Here is a 23014-nt window from a genome sequence, read left to right on the forward strand (position 1 = left end):
TTTGAACATTCTGCCTGCTCTTGTCAAGTTTTTACTGTATTATGTTATACCGACATTTGGTGCTCTTGTTGGTAAATGAAGCTGACATTTTGATTTTGGAAAATTAGCCTAGGTAACTTTTTACTGTATTATGTAAGACTGACATTTGGTGCCAGTAGGAGTGTTTGGATGGTAGTTCTGTGATTAACTGATTTTTGTTGTTTTAGAGTATGTAAACTGTCAGTTTTTGTTTTGCCACTGTGTTTATCTTTGCCCAAAGCCGTCTAGGAAAAGCACGTGGCGGCGGCAAGGAAGCCTCTGGGAGATTAGATCATAGGACACATATCTGCCTAGCTCAACAAAACCAACCAGGACAACCTGTTCGTCCCGTTTGTACAGGAAGATGAACATGAATTTGAACATCGTCAAGTGCCGTGAAACTGTTACGTGGGTAAGAGTGACCGGTAAGAAAGTTTAGTACTTTAGTCCAACTGCTCTTGAATGCAATAAGCATGCCAATAAGCAACATGCTGAAATGATGAATTACTAACATTTGCATTAGGAGGCAACACCCCATTGTAATCGAATGTTCAACTCACACTCAATGCATGTGTGCTCTCTAAATGAAAATAGTGTGCCCAAAGAGAACTGCAACAATCTATATATACCCCGTGACTGAATGGCAGGAGACGGAGCAGCATAAGGTCCATGGAATTATTATGATATGCATCTGCTGTTGGGAATCATTTTCATAAAAGACTTGGATAAACAATAGTTTTTTTCCTGAGTTTTTATTTATTTTGAGATATTGGAGTCCACCAAATCCAGTGAAATTCTTTGTCGCCATGCGCTTCTTGTTCTGGAAAGCAATTCCTAGTTATAGTCCAGTTTTCTCGTCGACCTTTTTGAACAGTAATGTTGGTACTCGGTGTGAATTTATTTGGCAAAAGTTCTGAAACGAGGATATCAGTCTATGACCACATTCCGAATGTGAGTGACAAATTTGGTACCAAAATGCATAGGACCCGCCGTTTCTTCTAGTCAAATGGTTCTTCTCGACTAGCACTCCATCATGAGTAAAAAGGAGTACTGCCTGAAACAACTGTGAAGTAACTCGACTTTACCTGTAAAAAATGGAATTTTAAATACAATTCATAGCGATGCCCAAATAGTTTCATTTGTATCACATCTCAGCACATTACGACTGCAACTGAATATTGAACTTGATCCCTATTAACTATTCTTAGAAGTAATTCGTACGATAACAGTAGGTTGAGAATTGAACCAGGACAAAGAAATAAAGAAATTCAGTGTCACATAAGTAGGTCGGTGCAGTACCATGGCTTTCTTGTGCCTCAAATTCTACGCAGAGGCCACTGGATCGGCAGGCAGAGGCACTTCTCCAATGGGAAATCTGGCCTATTCGGAAGAGGGACCTATCATCTGGACTCATGGGAAAAGGAAAGTAGCACATGTAACTGGACTGGAGTGGTGTTAACTGCAGCACTGCCGTGCCTGGTGGCCGTGACTATCTTTGCTGTCAAGCTCCTCCACTCAATGGAAGAACACAGTGAGGAGGAAACATTTCACGCCGAGATTGAAGTGCTGGAAAAAAAATCAAGTACCGTTGATTGAAGGAGCTGGATTGGCCCAAGAGAATTTCTGTTGTGGCGGATGAGCTAAGAGCAACTCTAGTAGACCCCTCATCCGCTTCCGACCCGCAAAATAATCGTCAAAATGCGGGTACGGACCGAAAAGCCTGCCCGACCAGACGCCGCATCCCGCCCCGGCCCGCAAAAAAATTTGGGGGGCGCGGCAAATTCTCCGCCCCAACCCGGAAAAACGCGGGTTTCCTCCTCGCGGCTGCGGTGCCCTGCATCAGAGGGAAGTAGTTTGCGGGAGGGACATTTTAGCCCGCACGCTTTCCCCCTCCTTCCGCCGCCGCCCGCCCTTTGCTTCCGCCCACCCGCCGCCGGCGATTCCGGCCATATCTGCGGGCGGAATCGCGTCCCGGGGCCGCCCCACACCCTCCCGCGCCGAGCCGCTGCACCGCCCCTCCGGATCCGGCGAGAAGAGCCGCCCGCCGTCGCCGCCGCTGCCGGGGATCGACCACCGTCGAGCGCACCCCCTCGTCGCCGCCTGGGATCAGCTGCCACTGGTTAGTTCCTTTTTTGTGATTTTTGCGAGCTGCGTAGTAGATTGACGCGCCGGTGTGCGTGTAGATGGAGTTGACCCCGTGCGAGAAGTTCTTGCTATCCGATTCGTCCGATTCAGACGACTCGGATGTTGAGAGCATGCTTGCGAACTTCCGGCAGCAAACATTAGTCATGGCGCTTGCCGTGAAGGAGCATGAAGACGAGCACCGGAAGAGGAGGCAAGGATCGACTGTCGGTCGTTTGTGCATTCCTCGGAATTGCCATCTTGGGAACAAGATGTTGATGCAAGACTATTTCACGGAGAATCCTACATACCCTCCGCACCTCTTCCGGAGAAGGTACCGAATGCGACGATCCCTCTTTGTGAAAATTGTTGAACCTTGTGAGGCAAATTGCCGATATTTTACTCAAAGAAGAAATGTCGCGGGCTTAAAGGGATTTAGTGCATATCAAAAAATCTCCGCAGCTATGCGGGTGATTGCATATGGCATTCCGGCTGACTATGCCGATGAGTATCTTCGCATTGGTGAAGATAACACAATTGAGTCTGTGCGTAGATTTGCGAAAGTGATCATTCGTGTCTTCGGTGCCGAGTATCTTCGGGCACCCAATGAAGATGACACAAAGAAATTGATGGCATCAAATGAGAGGAGGGGTTGGCCTGGCATGCTAGGTAGCATTGATTGTATGCATTGAAATTGGAAAATTGCCCCAAGGCTTGGCAAGGAATTTATTGTGGCAAGTCTCGTGATGCAACAATTGTGCTAGAGGTCGTAGCATCCGAGGATTTATGGATTTGGCATTGCTTTTTTGGTATGCCGGGCACTCTCAATGATATCAATGTGTTGCAACGGTCTCATTTGTTTGTTAGGCTTGCTAGTGGTGATGCTCCTGCTTGCAACTACACTATCAATGGGCATGAATACAAAAAGGGTACTATCTTGCAGATGGTATATATCCTCCTTGGTGCACATTTGTCAAGAGCATCAAAGAACCCAAAACGAAAAACAATGTGAATTTGCAAGGGTGCAAGAGGCAGCCCGAAAAGACATTGAAAAAGCATTCGGTGTTTTCAATCTAGGCTTGCCATTGTCCGTGATCCTGCTCGTTTTTGGGATAAAAAACCTTGAAGAACATAATGACATGTTGTGTTATCCTGCACAATATGATTCTTGAAGATGAGAGAGGATTGAACTTAAAATTCTTTTACGAGAATGTGGGTAGTCGTGTCAAACCAGCAAGAGACCCAAACCGCATTGATTAGAGCTTTTCTTCACACATACAAAGAAATTGAAAATGTAGACACCCACTTTCAACTTCACGAAGATCTCATTAAGCACCATTGGCAAGGGGCTGGACAGTGACTTATTTTTGTATTCATGAAAATTTTTGTATTGCACTATTTAAGTTTGCTACGGTTATTTGAATAACTATTTGTAATGCGGATGATTATTGTATTATGTTTGATTGGAATAATTCAGTTTGTTTGTGATTGTTGAATTATATTGTATTTGATATTTGCGGGCTGATGATATGCGGGATGCAGCAGCGCAAAGAGCAGACCCCGCAAAGCCGACCCGTAAAAAAGTATATTCCGTGAATATACTTTTTTACGGATCCGTTTGGGAGTCTGCATCTGTGCCAGCCCAAGCCGACCCGCAAAAGCTGTTTTGTGCGAACTGCAAACGCGTTTTGCGGGCCGACGGGATGCGGAGTCTGTTAGAGTTGCTCTAAAGCTCTTCCCTATTTGCACCATCATTGTGATGATGACGACATAGAAAGCAGCAACATTCTTCTAGATTATGGCATGGCGAGGAAACTCAAGTATGTTTACCCAAGCTGGAGCACTACTTTTTGCAGGGATGTGATACATTTTTATTATTTGCCAAAGTACAGATTTACTCATCTTTTGTTGTTGAGAGCATGCAATCAGTGAATAAGTAATTTTACCGGAGCCGGGATGTATCCGTGTTGGATCCATTGTCCATCGATTTCATAAAGATCCGTGCAGTCTGACCCGGTATAACACAATACTTCATTCCAGCAACTATACTTCGTAATATGGTCTGAGACAAAACAGTGACTAGCAGCTTTTTGCAGAAGGGAGAGAGACAGAGTTGGAATTGAGAGAAGGACGCTGCATGCATTCTCTCTCCATACAAATGACATGTACTTAATTTCATTCTTAAATTTTAAATGATTGATATCTGTTAAATGAAATGTCCATTTTTAGAACTTTTTATATATTTGGAATCATGGTGACAAGATCTTTAGAACAAGATTAATCTTGGATATATTTGAAATACTTTTTATTTTATCTATTAGAAATGACTTTCACAAAGCATAAAATTGTTTCGCTTTGAAAAATAATTTCATATATTTAAAATAATCAGTTTCACTCCTGGCAAAAAAAAGAAATAATCAGTTTCACACACGCACCAATCTATTTCACATAGCCGAAATAACCAGTTTCACATATTTAAAAAAATGGACCTAAATTGTTGCATAAAACTCACTTGACTCATTTCAGAATATAATTTCACTCATTTCAAAAAACTTATTTCAATCCTTAAGAGACCGATTCCACAATTGCCAAAAAAAAAACTTGATTTCGGTCATTTTGTTTTACTGATTTCAATTATTTCAAAAACATATTTCAATTATTTACAAAAACAATTTCACTCGCTTCATAAAACATATTTTGCTAATTTCAGAAAAGTTTTGAAATAATCAGTTTCACATGTTTGAAATAACTAATTTCACGTATTTCACACCGAAAAATGTGCATGAGTATTTAAAAGGATTTCACTCATCTTGAAATTTTGGCTCCATTTATTTCAGAAAACTAATTTCAATTACATAATTAGATTTCACTCAATTTAGTGAAACACATTACACTCACTCAATTGTAATACTATGTTTCACTCGTTTCAAAAAACTGATTTCACTCATTTCAAAAGATAGATTTCACATATTTCACTAGTTTCAGAAAACAAATTACACTCACTCATTTGAAATAAGTGAAATTTAAATTTTGATATGATTGAAATAGAAAAACTTAAACTAGTTTAAATATATTCAAAATTGGTCTTGTTCTACAGATCACATGTTCAGGAATTTGAATATATATAAAATTTCAATAATAGAAAATTAGTGTTAGAGATATTGTCCATCTAAAATTTTAAACAAAGATAAAATGGATGGGTTTGTGTGTGACAGAGAGGATAGATTCTGCATGCATGCATACGTATCATTCCTGTGAAAAGGTACTACATCATTCTGACATTGATTAGACTAAAATCAAAAATACAAGAGATTTTTTGCAATAAATACTTTCATATATACATGCACATGTTCCCACAATTTTAGATGTGACAGCACCTCACTGGTGGGAAGTTCACCGGTAGCTCCCAACTCCGATAAAAAACACTTTGCGATGGAATCAGCCAGTTTGTTGCTTGTTTTGCCAATGCATTTATCTTTTCCCAAAGGCATCCACGATAAAGACGTGAAAGCTTTTTACTGAAAAAGGCTTTCGCCCCGCTTTATATATAAAGCAATGGCCGACCACAACTCAGACACAAATGCACGCCACCACAACACACGCACACACTCAAGGCTGGATACATAGGCGCTGAGTACAACAACACTACCCCCTAATACTACAAGAGCAACCAGAGTCCTCAAGGGCCAGCTGCACTGCCATTGCCATCCAGCATTATCTTGCCATTCATGTAGTTGACCTGACGGTCTTCCAGGCTTTGTCCTGTTTTAGAATACATAAGGTATAGACTGCTCTACCTTTTAAGTTTCAAAAATAAAAAAAAATGATCATAATGAAAATTTACACGCAGTTAAAGCATCCATCGGTGTTTATGTTCAAAATATTCAGATTTTTTTATTTTATACAATTATTATTTTAAATTATAATGTTCATCCGGATGCATGTGAGCTCGATACTAGAAATACACTTTCGTTTCTTAGATATCTTTTTTCCTGACACAACTGTTGCATACTTTTGTGTGTTTCTCACCGAAAAGGTTACAATCTAAGAGGAAAAGGTAAATAGAATTGAGAAATAGTGCACACTGCTGCAGCTTCGTGCCATGGGAACCACACGTCACTAGCCAAGCTGCCCCTCCCACTTATCAAAAACTTAAAAAGCTCCTATGCCATCCTATGTGGGTCTCACATGTCATCTTCTCCCTCTCACCTTCTCTATTCTCCCCTTCCCCTCCACTCACGGCGGTGCCTCAGTGGCCCCACCTTCCGCATCTCCTACGCCGCTTCCCCCGTCTGCTCTTGAGGGCCGCCGCATCTGCGAGCTCCCCCGCCACCACCGCCTAGTATGCAAGTTGAGCAGCCTCAGGTTTGACGCCGTTCGCCTTGCCCGACGACCCCACCCCTCTCGACCGGCTCCAGGAGGGGAGGACTTCGTATGTGAGCTGCAATGACCACGAGCCGGTAGCACTCTCAATGCGCGCGGCTTGCTCGAATCGAGTCAAGTCACATTCTCTTAATGATCCGATTCAATTGCTATTTACAGGTTGCAGGGAATCAACATTCGCGCCCCATGGGCACCTCAAGGGTTAAATCAAAGGTGCAGGAAGAGAAGGTCCTTCATTCCAACGGGCCAGCAAATCCAAGGTTATGTCTCTACAAATACAAGGGGTGTGGGGTGTCTTGAATCTCACTCTTTTTTTTTGAAGCAGTCACCTGTTGCTTTTTTTTTTGGAAGCATTCACCGGTTGCTATGGGTATGCATATGTTTCTTCTCTTGGATTGTATGGATTAACATATTCAAGAAGGAATGATATATAGTGACTTGTGAGGACTTCTCCTGCAGCACCGGACCCAGACTCAATTCAGGACTCTCGACTGGTGGTCAGTCATTCAGACATTCAGTTTTGGAGAAAAAAATGGTCACTGATGCACGCTTGTGTGGAGCAGAATATAGAAAGGTCTTGTGCAAGGTCCTTGGGGGAATCAGCTCCACAACCTGGCCAAGCATGGACTACACGGCAAGCCTCGCAATGACTGGTTCTGAAATATTAATGACAACAGACTGTATACATCCATGTATGTAAATGTGTGTGATTTGGAGCTTCACTTACGAACTAGACCTGCACAACATGAGCCTTCTCCTTGCCTTGGAGTTGCTGCTGTTCCTGCTTGCCTTGCCACACCTTTCTTCTACCTCATTCTACTCATTTGTCACTGGATCGGCAGGCAGAGGCGCTTCTCCGATGGAAATCTAGCCTAAGCAGTTGGTCCTATGATTACCTGGACACATGGACAAAGGGAAGCAACCCCTGTGACTGGACCGGCGTTGCCGTCAGCAACACCGTGCTGCCTCGTGGCCGTGACCAGGGTGATTTTGCCCAAGTCGTGTCCAGCATTTCGCTTCCATACTGTTATCTTGAAGGCAGGTTGGACAGTCTGCACTGCACTTTGCAGACTTGTCATATCTTGTCCATCTGGACCTCAACGGCAACTCTCTCTCGGGACCAATCCCGTCAAGCATTGGTGCTCTCACCAAGCTCGAATACTTGGATCTATCCAACAATGGCCTGAGCGGATCTATCCCAACATCCCTAGGTAATTGTACTAAACTAATCTCCATTGACCTCTCTTACTACAATTTGTTTCTACCATGCCTAGTACAATAGGAAGACTGGGGAATTTGATGAGCCTCTCGACTTTTCAGAGTTGCCTCGTCTTGTCTTTCTGGACCTCAGATACAACACTCTCTCCGGCCTAATCCCATCAAGCATTAGTTCTCTCGCCAAGCTCGAATACATGGATCTATCAGGCAATAGTCTTCATGGACCCATCCCAACATACCTAGGTAATTGTACTAAACTAACCTCCATTGATCTCTCTTACTACAAATTTTTTCTACCATGCCTTGTATAGTAGGAAAACTAGGGAATTTGATGAGCCTCTCCACTTTGCAGAGTTGCCTCGTCTTGTCCATCTGGAGCTCAGATACAACACTCTCTCAGGCCTAATCCCATCAAGCATTGGTGCTCTCGCCAAGCTCGAATACTTGGATCTATCGGGCAATCTTCTTAAAGGACCTATCCCATCATTCATAGCTAATTGTACTAAACTAACCTCTCTCAAATTCTGTCATAATCTTTTGAGCAAAGGATCCATTGTAGGCAATCGGACGAGTTTACGATACTTAGATCTTTCCAACAATCTAATAAATGGTCCCTTCCCTTCAACCATTCTGAAATTAGCCTCTCTAACAACGCTGGCACTTCGATCCAATCAGCTTAACGGCCTATTACCATCATAAATTGGAAATCTTATTATTCTCTCTCATCTGGATCTTTCCAACAATCGGATCACGGGTTCCGTCGGAAGCATAGGAAATCTAACAAGTTTAGAGTTCTTGGATCTTTCAAACAATCAAATAAATGGTTCCATTTCTTCGACCTTCTCGAAATTGACCTCTGTTACAACACTGTCACTTGGGTCCAATAAGCTTAGTGGCTTATTACCACCAGAGTTAGGATCTCTTATTCATCCCACTCGTCTGGAACTAAGTAGCAATCAGTTTGAAGGAAGCATTCCACCTCAGATAGGACATTGCCACCTTTTAACATCGTTACTCATATCGGACAACTTATTGACGGGTGAAATCCCACAAGAACTTGGGTATCTCACCAACCTATATGAGATGGATTTGAGTAGAAACAATTTAAGTGGTGCCATTCCAGCGACCTTTTCTAATCTTCCCAGACAGGCTATGCTGATTTTAGCATATAATAGTTTGACTGGCAAAGTTCCATCTATCACAGCCTCAATCTTACTTGACCATAATAAGGATTTATGCGGTGATTCCAATCACTTAATGCCATGTGAAACACTGAAGCTCGACATGAACCACCAAAGCAGAAAACATCCACGTATGGTACTTCTTGCGTTTTTTGCACCCTTTTCCTTCGCTTGCCTCTCAATAGCAAGCATCACGGTTATTTGTAGGAGAAACAAGTGTTCAAAAAGTAAAAGGAAAAGCAAGTCTGGAGATATACTTTCTATATGGAATTTCGATGGGAAGATCGCATTCGAAGACATACTCACTGCAACTGAAAATTTCAATGAGAAATATTGCATTGGCATTGGAGGCTATGGAACTGTCTTCAGAGTCGAGCTCGAAGGCGGGGTTACCTTTGCCGTCAAGCTCCTGCATTCAATGGAAGAATTCAACGACGAGGAAACATTTCACGCTGAGATTGAAGTGTTGACAAAAATCAGGCACCGATGCATGGTCAAGCTGTATGGCTTCTGTTCACACTCCCAATGCAAATTTCTTGTGTATGACCTTATTGAGAGGGGAAGCTTATCATCCATTTTGCACGAGCAAGAGCTAGCAAAGGAGCTGGACTGGTCAAATAGAATTGCTATTGTGGCGGACATAGCTCAAGCTCTCTCCTATTTGCATCATGATTGCGATGATCCTATTGTACACCGGGACATAAAAAGCAGCAACATTCTTCTGAACCGAGATTATAAAGCTTATGTCTCGGACTTTGGCATGGCGAGGAAGCTGAAGCATGGTTGCTCAAGCTGGAGCACTATCTTTGCAGGGACATGTGGCTATATAGCCCCAGGTACTCACTGATGGTCTTAATCCATCCATATCCTTCGATGGTACAGAAAGGGAGAAACAAAAACTGTTTATGTTTCGATATACTGATTTTTTATTACAGAATTGTCATCCACCATGGTGTTGACCGAGAAGTGCGACGTGTACAGCTTCGGTGTGGTTGCGCTGGAAGTTGTGATGGGAAAGCAACCAGGTGATCTGCTCCTTCCGTTCTTCTGCCGAACAGAGCAGCCGAGGAAGTTCAACGATATCCTGGATCGACGCATCGCTGTGCCGTCAACCATTCATGAGGAGAAGGATGTCATTTTGGTTGTCTTGGTAAAAAAATATATTGGCCTGTATATTTGTATTTGTGTGTAGATTTCTAGGACGGAAGGATTGGATAACGGGGAAAATACATCCTTTGTATGTTGACTCAGTAATTGTTCTTGTAGCTTCAGTTTCGAAAAATTACAAGGTTTGCCAAAACTGTTGGATGAAAATATATGCATTTCCCTTACCTTTGTCTCTTCTTATTCTAGATGGTTATGTTTGTAAAGGGGAATAGATACAGTATGTTTTAGTAGAAGTTATGCAACAGGCTGGATGTTTAATAGACAAAAGTTGAAACAACGGAAGCTTTTCAACCTAGAATTTACAACTGCGAGGAGCCCATGTACATATGCGCATAGAACTCTGAACTTATTCATGCAGGTCAGCTTTACTTGATCAAGTATATTGACTGGTACAGCGGCTTCCTTTGTGGTAGAAGATGAATTCAGAAATTACTCTGCGCGGCTTTGATTCACACTGAATTGTGCTATCTGAAGCTAACTGATGTTATTTTCCTTTCCGCAAAAAAAAAAAGCTGATGTTATTTTGCTTCTTTCTAAGTGTCCAATGCTCTCTCTTTTCCTTTTCTTTTTTGAGGAGAACAATTTTTGTATGGAGGTGGAACTGTACTGCGGGGCAGTGGCGGTGCTAGCATAGGCCAATAAGGAAATGCAGTCACATAGTGAAGGAGGTCTACTGGTCGAAATAGGAAGAACCATGCGCTATTTGGCAGTACCATTGTATATTTGTATCATGTGCGGCGCTATATATGTTTCATCAATATATGTTCGAAGCTGCAGGTCGCAAGGGGGGTGCTGGACGCTGAGCTGCTTGTCCAATGCACCATTGGTACGGTGGATCTGAGAAGGTGGATACAAAGTAGTCTGTGGTAATGACATGCTTATGATGCAGCGGTCATTGGATCCATGAAACTTGCTTTTAGATGGATGCATGTGCTAGCTCTGCTTAATTTATACCCTGGTGATTTAGATCAGTGCCATCATCACTGTAATGTTTTTACTTTAAACTGTCCAGTACTAAGGATAGATTTGAAAGGATTTGTGTAGATTTTATTCATAAATGAAGCAACATTTCAAGCTTGGATAATGAGCCTATGTAATGATTTGCTCTGTTTTTGTTTGACTGGCATTTGGAGGGAAGGTTTGGATGATTGTTCTGTAATTAACTGTGTTTTTTTTCCTGTTGAGAGCATGTAACCATTCTGGGAATGGTTGTGTTAGCTCATGTGATGTGGTGCATATGCTCATGGATGAACATAAATTCAAAACAAATACTAGGTTATTAGCCTACCAAAAAGGCTTATAATTTGGGACAGAGGAAATAGTAAATAAATTTTAAAAATTCGATTTTTGTTCGTAGATGTTCTTGTTAGTGTAACAAGTGTTCTTGACAATTTTCATGCGAAACGCGATAGCAATGCTTCATTCGTAAAAAAAATAAAAAAAAATATGTGTAACTTTTGGTGTTTGACTTGTTTTTAGCAGGTCAAAATGCTTAGGCTTCCCCCCTAAACATTTGCAGATACCATTTGAGTGTGACAATGAACACTTCTGCTTATTTTTAATATTTTTGACATTTGAAAAAGCATTTTTGATGCGCGGGAACATATGCTCCCAGGAGTCAGAATGGTATTTCTGCTCAGTTGTGTTTATCGTTGCCCAAAGCCATCTTGCAGAAGGATGTGATGGCACTAAGGGCCAGTTCTTTTGAGCAATTCTTCCAGAATTGACCCCCTCCCCAGCTTCTCCCAGAATTGCCACTTAATATTTTTTTTACAATTCCTAGCTAATTAGACCTTAACTAGCTAGGAATTGTAAAAAAATATTAAGTGGCAATTCTGGGAGAAGCTGGGGAGGGGGTCAATTCTGGGAGAATTGCCCAAAAGAACTGGCCCTAAGGCAACCTCCGGGGACATCTCATCATATCATATGCCCCCTCTGAGTTGCGCGATTTATCATATGCCCTAATTTAGTTCGCCATAGGTCATATGCCCTTGTGTTCTACTTCCTCCATTCACAATTATAAGATGTTTAGGATATTTTAAATATGAACTACACATCCAGATCACGCATCATCTAGCACCCCAAAAAAAACAGGTCCATCTGCTCAGCTATTTTTCGCAATTGGTCTAAATTTGATAGTTTTCAAAAAATCTAAAATAACTACAGTAAATAGTACATGTAACCAGTAGCAATCTGGTAGAGTTTGAGGATATTTGCCCAAAAGGATTAGGAGAAAATTGTTTTTTTTTCTAAAAGGCGTTTAATTTACTCATCATTAACTTTGAGCCTCCCCTCCATTTTTATTTCTGGATTCGCCGCTGGTTATATGCATCATATTGATGAAGAGGCCGGGGGTTTCAACCTCCTTTTCAAAAAAAAAAGCATATCACATGATTAAAACATGTGGTTAAGGATTAATAGCATTAACAAATACTATTGTTATCTAACCAGCGAAAGTCATCTTCTGCTCACGTAATGAGTCATGATGAACAGTAAAATCTGGAAAAAAAAATTAAAAATCACACAATTCTGAATTTTTTTTATGAACTTTAACAAATGTTTCCAGTGCTTACAAAATTTCATCATAAAATGACATTTGAGAAAGTCGTGGCAAAAAGAATTGATGCTCCAAAAGAGGTTTCAAGATGAAATTTTGTGAGCACTAAAAAACATTCATAATTTTTGAAATATTTTTATTTTACTATTCACCTGAGCTCATTTGAACTTGACTAATTAGTCTAGCATTGGGGAGCGGCGCATGGCATGGTATGCCTACTTCTCTTCTGACCCGCAGATGAGGCAGGTGATATCAAACTTCATCTTCCCCTTCTTTTGATCCAGTTTATTAGCTACCAGGTTCCGGCCTAATTTTCAAGCGAAAATTCTCACTATCTGTGACACCAGCATATGCATACAAGGTCCTAGGCTTGAGCGAGAGTTTGTCTGGCCGAGTACTTGTAGCTCCCATGTCCAGAGTGTGCATATGTTATTCTAGAGCCAAGCGATACGCGTTTCTTGCAGAAAAAAATCCACGAATATCCCTGTGCCATGCAGCAAAATCCTCCTTGATCCGGCCTTAGAGGTTGATGCCGTCAGTTGGAAGAAAATGGTGTGGAAATACAATAGGCAAAGTTTATCGATAATCTCTACCTAATAATAATAAAGCCATTATTGCTTTTGGTCGTCCGTCTAAAAATTACGCACGGAGTTGCTATAAATTACCAACTAGGCTATAAATTACCCACTAGGCCACCCGTAAGTGAAGAAAACGATTCGGGTTTTTCCAAAATCACCGCGGAGTTTGGTTCTTATACCATGGTGTCCTCATATTTAATGGTTATTAAGGATTCAACCTTCCACCCACGAGACCAGGGTTCGATGATCCCAGAAGTCTGCTTTTCCTCTCCTTTTTCTTCTCCTCGCCGCACGCATTCATGGGCCGGCCCATGTGCACGGCGTGAAGCCCTGTTTTTTTATTTTGTTTTTTTGCGTTTTGCTTTTCTTTCTCATTTCTATTTTATTTTTGCTTCTTTAAATTAATTCAGTATTTCCAAAAATTTCAAATTTCAAAAAGTTACGAGTTTTGAAATAAAATCAACAAATAATAAAATGTTTGTGAATTCAAAAAACGCTCGGAAAACCAACAAATGTTCATGATTTTAGAAAACTGTTCACATATTATAAAAATAATCATGATTTTGAAATCAATGCTCACGAGATAAAAATGCTCATAATTTTTAGAAATGATCGTGTATTCAAATCATATTAGGGAATGTGAAAAAAAGTCAAATTTTAAAAACAGTTCACAAAAGTTCAAGCAAATCCATTGAAACAGATCCGTACATAACAAACAAAACAAACCGTCGCTTACATAGAGGGTTTTTTAGGGGATCTGTAGAGGTCGTTTTATGGTTTTATTTAGTCTATCGTGTGTCGGCTAGAAAAAATATTCCCGTGTTCTGTACAGCTTTGAGACCCCAAAAACTTGACACAACTTTCTACGGGTTAGTTTTTGTAAGCTATATGAAAATGGCCAAATGTTTAATTTGCCTCCATACAAAGCTATGTTTATTCTGCTACCACAGTTTTATACATAACTATATTTATTCTGCTACGACGGTTTTACTGATCATGGAAAACACCGCGATGCTTGGTCAAGGTGAGACACATCATTTATTAGTCTAGCACACGCAGCGTCCATCAATGCAGTTTACTCAACCAAAAAATATTTCGTTGTGGCGCCTTAGGAAATCAAGTCGTGATGAGACCATCACATTTTTATTTTTTGAAATGACTTTTTAAAAGTCCCTTATCTCTACATGATTAGAGTAGTTTATGAAATGACATTTTAAAAAAGACCTCAATAAGTCCCGAACGTTCGGAATTTAAGCATGTCCTCCCGAACGTTTTTTTATGGCAACTTTAGTTGCAGCGAGATGGCAACTTTAGTTGTTAACACATGGCAACTTTGTTCCAGTTCGATTTTTTTGTCAGAAAATTGCCATATTTTAGAAATGATCGTGTATTCAAATCATATTAGGGAATGTGAAAAAAAGTCAAATTTTAAAAACAGTTTACAAAAGTTCAAGCAAATCCATTGAAACAGATCCGCACATAACAAACAAAACAAACCGTCGCTTAGATGGAGGGTTTTTTAGGGATCTATAGAGGTCGTTTTATGGTTTTATTTAGTCTATCGTGTGTCGGCTAGAAAAAATATTCCCGTGTTCTGTACAGCTTTGAGACCCCAAAAACTTGACACAACTTTCTACGGGTTAGTTTTTGTAAGCTATATGAAAATGGCCAAATGTCTAATTTGCCTTTATACAAAGCTATGTTTATTCTGCTACCACAGTTTTATACATAACTATATTTATTCTGCTATCACGGTTTTACTGATCATGAAAAACACCGCGATGCTTGGTCAAGGCGAGACACACCATTCATTAGTCTAGCACACGCAGCGTCCATCAATGCAGTTTGCTCAACCAAAAAATATTTCGTTGTGGCGCCTTAGAAAATCAAGTCGTGATGAGACCATCACATTTTTATTTTTTGAAATGACTTTTTAAAAGTCCCTTATCTCTACATGATTAGGGTAGTTTATGAAATGACATTTTAAAAAAGACCTCAATAAGTCCCGAACATTCGGAATTTAAGAATCACTGGACCTACCCCGGTTATATATGAGTACAAAAAATGACACGTAAGAGTTGAAAATCCGGAGAACCGGAACTAGGGTTTCCCCTGATGCTCGAAGAGGGACACAGATGACGGCCGTAGCAGCGCCTCAAAGAAGGGGACGAGACACCAGCCGGTATCGTCACCGCCAGCAAAGGATGCAGGGATTTCGCCCTGGCCAGATTCTGAGCAATACCAAGCCGTCCGAGCACAAATCGAAGAATACGAAGTTGAGCATAGCCCTCCGTCGGACGCGCGAGCAACGGAGCAGCGAAGGGACAGGCGGGGTATGGAGGTGGGCGGCTAGGCGAAAAGAGAGGCGGTGAGCGATGTGATGCTGGCCGGAGGCCCGGACGAGCCAGAGTCCGGAGGGATGTGCAGAACCTGGTCACCGAGGTCGGAGCAGCAAGGACGTCGGCGATCCTAAGGAGCAGGAAGGGGACGCATCTCCCGGAGTGCGCGCCAGAATCACTGGACCTACCCCGGTTATATATGAGTACAAAAAATGACACGTAAGAGTTGAAAATCCGGAGAACCGGAACTAGGGTTTCCCCTGATGCTCGAAGAGGGACACAGATGACGGCCGTAGCAGCGCCTCAAAGAAGGGGACGAGACACCAGCTGGTATCGTCACTGCCAGCAAAGGATGCATGGATTTCGCCCTGGCCAGATTCTGAGCAATACCAAGCCGTCCGAGCACAAATCGAAGAATACGAAGTTGAGCATAGCCCTCCGTCGGACGCGCGAGCAACGGAGCAGCGAAGGGACAGGCGGGGTATGGAGGTGGGCGGCTAGGCGAAAAGAGAGGCGGTGAGCGATGTGATGCTGGCCGGAGGCCCGGACGAGCCAGAGTCCGGAGGGATGTGCAGAACCTGGTCACCGAGGTCGGAGCAGCAAGGACGTCGGCGATCCTAAGGAGCAGGAAGGGGACGCATCTCCCGGAGTGCGCGCCAGAATCACTGGACCTACCCCGGTTATATATGAGTACAAAAAATGACACGTAAGAGTTGAAAATCCGGAGAACCGGAACTAGGGTTTCCCCTGATGCTCGAAGAGGGACACAGATGACGGCCGTAGCAGCGCCTCAAAGAAGGGGACGAGACACCAGCTGGTATCGTCACTGCCAGCAAAGGATGCATGGATTTCGCCCTGGCCAGATTCTGAGCAATACCAAGCCGTCCGAGCACAAATCGAAGAATACGAAGTTGAGCATAGCCCTCCGTCGGACGCGCGAGCAACGGAGCAGCGAAGGGACAGGCGGGATATGGAGGTGGGCGGCTAGGCGAAAAGAGAGGCGGTGAGCGATGTGATGCTGGCCGGAGGCCCGGACGAGCCAGAGTCCGGAGGGATGTGCAGAACCTGGTCACCGAGGTCGGAGCAGCAAGGACGTCGGCGATCCTAAGGAGCAGGAAGGGGACGCATCTCCCGGAGTGCGCGCCAGAATCACTGGACCTACCCCGGTTATATATGAGTACAAAAAATGACACGTAAGAGTTGAAAATCCGAAGAACCGGAACTAGGGTTTCCCCTGATGCTCGAAGAGGGACACAGATGACGGCCGTAGCAGCGCCTCAAAGAAGGGGACGAGACACCAGCCGGTATCGTCACCGCCAGCAAAGGATGCAGGGATTTCGCCCTGGCCAGATTCTGAGCAATACCAAGCCGTCCGAGCACAAATCGAAGAATACGAAGTTGAGCATAGCCCTCCGTCGGACGCGCGAGCAACGGAGCAGCGAAGGGACAAGCGGGGTATGGAGGTGGGCGGCTAGGCGAAAAGAGAGGCGGTGAGCGATGTGATGCTGGCCGGAGGCCCGGACGAGCCAGAGTCCGGAGGGATGTGCAGAACCTGGTCACCGAGGTCGGAGCAGCAAGGACGTCGGCGATCCTAAGGAGCAGGAAGGGGACGCATCTCCCGGAGTGCGCGCCAGAATCACTGGACCTACCCCGGTTATATATGAGTACAAAAAATGACACGTAAGAGTTGAAAATCCGGAGAACTGGAACTAGGGTTTCCCCTGATGCTCGAAGAGGGACACAGATGACGGCCGTAGCAGCGCCTCAAAGAAGGGGACGAGACACCAGCCGGTATCGTCACCGCCAGCAAAGGATGCAGGGATTTCGCCCTGGTCAGATTCTGAGCAATACCAAGCCGTCCGAGCACAAATCGAAGAATACGAAGTTGAGCATAGCCCTCCGTCGGACGCGCGAGCAACGGAGCAGCGAAGGGACAGGCGGGGTATGGAGGTGGGCGGCTAGGCGAAAAGAGAGGCGGTGAGCGATGTGATGTTGGCCGGAGGCCCGGACGAGCCAGAGTCCGGAGGGATGTGCAGAACCTGGTCACCGAGATCGGAGCAGCAAGGACGTCGGCGGCCTTGGGGGTTTTTCGGCTCTGGCCTCTTTTTCTTTTTTCTGGGCACTAATAAGGCCTCTTTTCTTTTCTATTGGGCTCTAAAGGCCTCTTCTCTCTTTTTTGGGCTCTAGGGCCTCTTTTGTTATTTTTTCCTTTTCTCGGCTGGTTGTCCCCGTGGAGGTGACACCGTGATAGCCAGCGCAGTATATAAACAGGAGGAACCGTCCCACGACTGGCGATGTGGGACAAATCAAAACTGGGAAGCGTGCGCTCTCGCTCGCATGGGCCGGCACGCACGCACGCGCGCGACCGAGGCCCAACCGAGATTTCAGCTTAATAAAAAGTACGACATGCACGCACGGACGGGATCACTTCAGAAAAGGGAAAAAAAATGTACGTACGGGAGTGCTAAACCCCAAGACTCGAACGCCTGAGACCTCGCATTATCCATCCATCCATCCATCGTATCGTGTTTACCAACCGTATCGTGTTGTTTCTTTTGGGACAAATGATGGAAACCACGTACGTCTACGTGGGACATCCCGTCGCTCTCCGGCGACATCACATCTCCAATCCGCCGTCTTCCACCTCTGCAAACCGGCCCTACGATCTTGTGAGTTAAGGAGCGCTCCCCGACACAGCGTCGCTCCGCTCGGGCGACTCGGAGGGGACTTCACTAGTCGCCGGCGCACCCCCCCCCCCCCCCCCCCCCCCCCCCCTACGATTCATCTCCTCCGCCGCTGCCGCTAGCCTCGCCGCGGCGGCGGCGGCCCCTGGCCTCCGAAGGTGGCTCGGGGAGATACCGTGGTGGCCGGATCGTCTTGGTGGCGACTTCTGCTGAGCTTGAAGCCGAGGCGCGCGTGGGGAGCAAGGTGGCACGTCATCGAGGTGTCACTAGCCTGCTCGCTGGCGCCTGGGGGTGGCGCACGCCCGCGTTTCCCTCTGCGACGAATCTGGACGACGCGCTAGATCCGTGCCAGCGGCTGGCTGTGAGCGTCGGGGGGGCTTCGGACCCGTGTGTCGGTGTGGTGGTTGCACCGTCTGCAACCACACGGGTGGCGTGGGAGCAGGGCTAGGCCGATGGCCAGCCACTTCGATGTCGTTACCACCTTGGTGGCGCCAGTCTTCGGAGACGCTGCTCCATGCTCCTTGCCTGAGGGTTGGGGTGGTGCTTGGCTGGTTTGAGATTGGTGGTCGGTGGTGGTGGTGCGGCCAGTCTGGGGTCAACAGTGGTGTGTGTCGTGCTCGAGTGCTCTCTTGGTGCGCCTCTGCTAGGCGGTGCCCTGCAGCTACGCCGATGGCACGCAGGTGTCGTTGCATCGTCTCGGCCTCGCACAACCTTTTGAATGCACCCCTGACACAGGTGGTGTCGTGATGTTGTGCAGTCTCAGTTGTGTGGAGACTTTCGGCTGCGTTGACGGTGCAGTGTTGTGGTTTGGTCTGCTTGGCGATGCCCTTCGACTACGCTGGTGGCACACAGGTGCCGTGGCGTCGTCTCGGCGCGTGGCCCTTCGGATGTGCCTCGTGACACCACCGTCACGATGTTGTGCTCTTTGTTGTGTTGTGCCCCCTGTAATATTGCGACAGGCTGAACTAGCTAAACCCTTATAAGACCCTAAGCCAGTTAGACCGGCTCGTAGTCCTGTTTTCTCTAAAAGCATCTCCAGGTCACCACTCGTGCTTGCCCAACCTCAGCTACGCGACCCCATATGCTCTGCCCCGTCGCTTCGGTCACCATAGACTGGGTGCCAGCCAACGAAGCGACAACGCCGCAACGTTGGGCAACAATATTGACCAGACGTGCAGCAAGGCTAGCACACGATCAGAGTATAGGAGATGGAGTGATAGCAGCCGGTTGAAAGATGAAATACCAACAGGAGCTTCAAGTAGCAGGCCGGCGTCACCGAGTGCAGTAGCAGTAGCAGTGGCGGTGGGGAAGAACAGATCACGTCGGGCAGAGCGGGGAGTTCGGATGAGCAAGAGAGCTGGGAAAGTAGCGGGCTGGCATCTCCGAGTGCAGGAGCGGTGGGGGCGGGGTGCGCATGGACGAGCGGGAGAGGCGAGGAAGTGTCGGTCATGGAGCGGCAGCAAGTTGCCTCTTAACTAGGGCATGGGCTGGAGAGAATCATGACTGGGAGAGAGAAGGAAACAAAACAGGGACAGAGAGAGGGAGAGGAGAAAGAAGAAAAGAGAGCCAGATCAAAGTCGGCTTAAGCAGGTTAGGGGGTGATTTAGAGGCCTAAGAAGGCTTGAGGTTGTGGTTTAGACCACCTGCACTGTAGACCATTAGCGGAGAAACTGGGGCAAACTGCGAGAACCTGCTTCTTCTCATCATAACAGTACTTGTCATTGTTGTTGAAAAACAGTTCTAGGATGATGGAGAGAATACCTTTGGCTGGTAAATACACGAACCCTTTCAGAACATCTCCGGTTCGTTGTTGTCCTTTGATAATTTTCCCTTCAGAGAAAACACCACAGTTAGAGACTGTAGATAACAGGGAATTGAATGGGATATTAGGTCATGTAGATGATGACATAAGACCTTCATATTCGCCTTTTCCAGACTACACTAGCATCTAAAAGCATGTGTTGTGGCCTGTGAATTAGCATGTGCAAGGACTCGGCTCATTTTCTTATGGTATGTTCAAACTACTAGACCAATCAAGCCAATGCAACAGGATACCATTAAGAAAAGGGGACACGGGCATTAATAAATATTCATCACGGCATATTGCTAAACAGGCACTAAATTTAAAGCATACATGCCGCTGAAGTTGAACAACTAAATTCAGATATGACATGCTGGTTGACAAGTTCCTAAATACTTTCGATTAGCTCTTTTAGGAAGAATAACTCACACTATGCTTGTCTCCATGACAAATAATCACAAAGAATCTTTGGCTTTGGGTAACATACAACCTCTGCTTCAAACTGTGGTGGCCGCGCTAATTCTTTATTCGGGAAATATGAGGATTAATCTGCAAAAAAAGTTGCATGTGTTATCAAAGGCTTGACCAGTTGAAAACACGTACTGTGGAAAATAATAAAACTAAATAAGTACCTCTCATCTCTCTGATAAAATTCACTGTTCTCCTGGAAGACAAAGCTGCAACAATAACAAAAAATAAACATGATCATTTGCAACAAATGCACAGGTTTGCCATCCAAAAAACATAAAAACACCTGCTTAAATTAAGTGTCCCAGGTTGACATTTACAGCTTCATTGGATGGTTAACTTATTGCGGTTTAACAAGATATCCTATCATTCCAATAAATTCAACTAAATCACTTTTGCTGATGAGAAGAGGGAAATTTGTGGCATGCGGAACACATGTCTTTCTCATAGTTTTCTCCTTGCAAAAGCAGTGATTCTGATGGGGCATATCCTACCTGTACTAGTTGCTAAAACCATAGCCAAAGATCATATCGGGGAATCACTCCTCATCACAGAAGCAGAAGCATTCATCAATTTTAGAGCACTCTTGTCGTTCAGCTTGTCAAATGAATGGGATCAGGGAGATTTGATCATATGCCCTTATTTTATTTTACTTTTGCAGGGAATCATATGCCCTAATTTTGTTCGCCATAGATCATATGCCCTTGTTTCCTTTGCCTCCTTAGTCATCTGCCATGTATAATTACTTGAATAATTTCAAGATTCTAAGCCTATTAATGTCACGTGAAATGAAGGTCTTGCCCCTTTGTAAACTTGCAATTTCTCCAAACTCTACATATCTCAACAGAACCAACCAGCCCGACATGTTCGTCCCATTCGACAGAGCGAGCACCGTCTCGTACAGGGAGGCGACCACGATCCATTGCATAGATATTCTTTTTTCTTTTGCGGGTCATTGCACAGATATTCTACTCCCTCCGTCCCAAAATAAGCGACTCAAGTTTGTACTACAAAGTTGAGTCACTTACAAAGTTGAGTCACTTATTTTGGGACGGAGGGAGTACTTCACTAGCAGCACTAGAAGAAGAATGACGAAATGAAAATACAGTAAAACCTGAAGCTTCGCATTTTGGGCGGCCAATTTCGCGATACGTCAATCCAATGCTGCAGCCTTAACCCTAATAGCATCAATTTGAGCATCGCTGCATTTCTCTAGACACAATACGAGCGGCCGCATTTTGAGCACATTTATCATCCAATTTCCTGGACCATGTCCAAGTACTTGTCCAGCCACATGAAGAAACGCCAGCCTTTCACCTGTCCAAACATACTGAATTCAGTAAGTTGCTTGAAGGAGACATCAGGAAAATCATATGACATACTATTTGACTCTGAATATTAAAGAACAGAGAAGCAACCTTCATATCCTTGTCATTCCTTGGGCATTCCACTGAATATTTGCCCGGGTTCAATTCTTCTCGTCCACATTCTGGACTTCCAGTCAGAGGGAGCCTCATCATCCGTTTGGTCCACGCCGTACAGCGAGTACAAATCTAGGGTTAGAGAGCGAGCCAAGGCTGGAGCAAAATTGAAAGGGCAAATGCAATCGGTAGGTAGAATTGGTTACCTAGTCGGCGGAGGTGCGGCGCCCATGCTTGCCAGATTCGCCGCCGGGCCCGTGGTGCTGGGGGAATAGCGCCGCCCGTAGTGCCGGAGTAGCCGAGCCGCCTGCGGTTGCTTCCTGGTGGCTGGGGTCTCCGCGCCTCCGGAGCCGCTGGAGTCGCCGTGCAACGCCGCCGCCCACCGGAGTGGCTGCACCGCCGCTCCGCTGGAGAGGAACAAAGGACGAGACGGGGGAGCTGGTTCGGTCGGCTGATCTGTTCAGGTCGGGCTGCGTAGGAAAACAAGTTGATGGAAATTGCAAATTTACCACGAGCGCAAGACCGACTTCCATGATGTAAATTTAACTACGTAGCTAAAATACCATGAGTTGTCATGATATAAAATATAGTGTGATGATACGAAAATCCGAGCTCATCTGCACCTGCGCTCACCAAAAAAATCAAAATAAATACTGAAAAAATTCAAAAAATTCCAAAAAAATGGGGATGGTGGACAATTTGATGCGTGAGATGCGCCCCAATTTTCAAAACATTTGGACTTATGTGCAGCTCTCAGCAAAAAAGACAAATCGGAGGTCTGTAAAAAAGTGTACTGTTCATATACTGTTTTGGTCTGATTTATCTTTTTTGCTAAGAGCTGCACATAAGTTCAAATGTTTTGAAAATTGGGGCGCACCTTACGCATCAAATTGTCCACCACCTCAATTTTTTCGGAATTTTTTGAATTTTTTTGAATTTTTTACGATTTTTTTTTGAACGGGTGCAGATGCACCCGGGCACCGAAACGCCGCACTCGTGATGATATACATTTTATCCAATGAGCATCTTCGAGGTGTTAAGTCAGCACAACATCTGAAGGTTTTTTTTATTTTATTCG

At 44.6% G+C, this 23014-nt stretch overlaps 1 protein-coding gene and 1 long non-coding RNA gene across 3 annotated transcripts; one reads left to right on the plus strand and one right to left on the minus strand.

The window, feature by feature from the left end:
• Positions 1-5490: 5490 nt before the first annotated feature.
• Positions 5491-22416, minus strand: LOC123106360 (uncharacterized). The gene is made up of 6 exons (XR_006451307.1): positions 21934-22416; positions 21630-21832; positions 20680-20724; positions 20477-20596; positions 20008-20076; positions 5491-5901 (listed from the first exon to the last, which is right to left on the minus strand). It is a non-coding gene; the product is annotated as an uncharacterized lncRNA (long non-coding RNA).
• LOC123106341 (MDIS1-interacting receptor like kinase 2) lies at positions 6348-10136 on the plus strand. 2 transcript variants are annotated; one of them, XM_044528546.1, is made up of 4 exons: positions 6348-6599; positions 6682-7733; positions 7843-9757; positions 9857-10136. In XM_044528546.1, the coding sequence occupies exons 3-4, from the start codon at positions 8824-8826 to the stop codon at positions 10111-10113; spliced, it is 1191 nt and encodes a 396-aa protein (XP_044384481.1). In that variant the 5' UTR covers positions 6348-6599; positions 6682-7733; positions 7843-8823; the 3' UTR covers positions 10114-10136. The 2 variants fall into 2 exon arrangements, with proteins under 2 accessions (XP_044384481.1, XP_044384478.1); XM_044528543.1 differs by having other exon boundaries at positions 6682-9757.
• Positions 22417-23014: the final 598 nt, after the last annotated feature.

The sequence above is a fragment of the Triticum aestivum genome, chromosome 1B, assembly GCF_018294505.1.
Source record: "Triticum aestivum cultivar Chinese Spring chromosome 1B, IWGSC CS RefSeq v2.1, whole genome shotgun sequence".
In the NCBI taxonomy this organism is placed as follows: Eukaryota; Viridiplantae; Streptophyta; class Magnoliopsida; order Poales; family Poaceae; genus Triticum; species Triticum aestivum.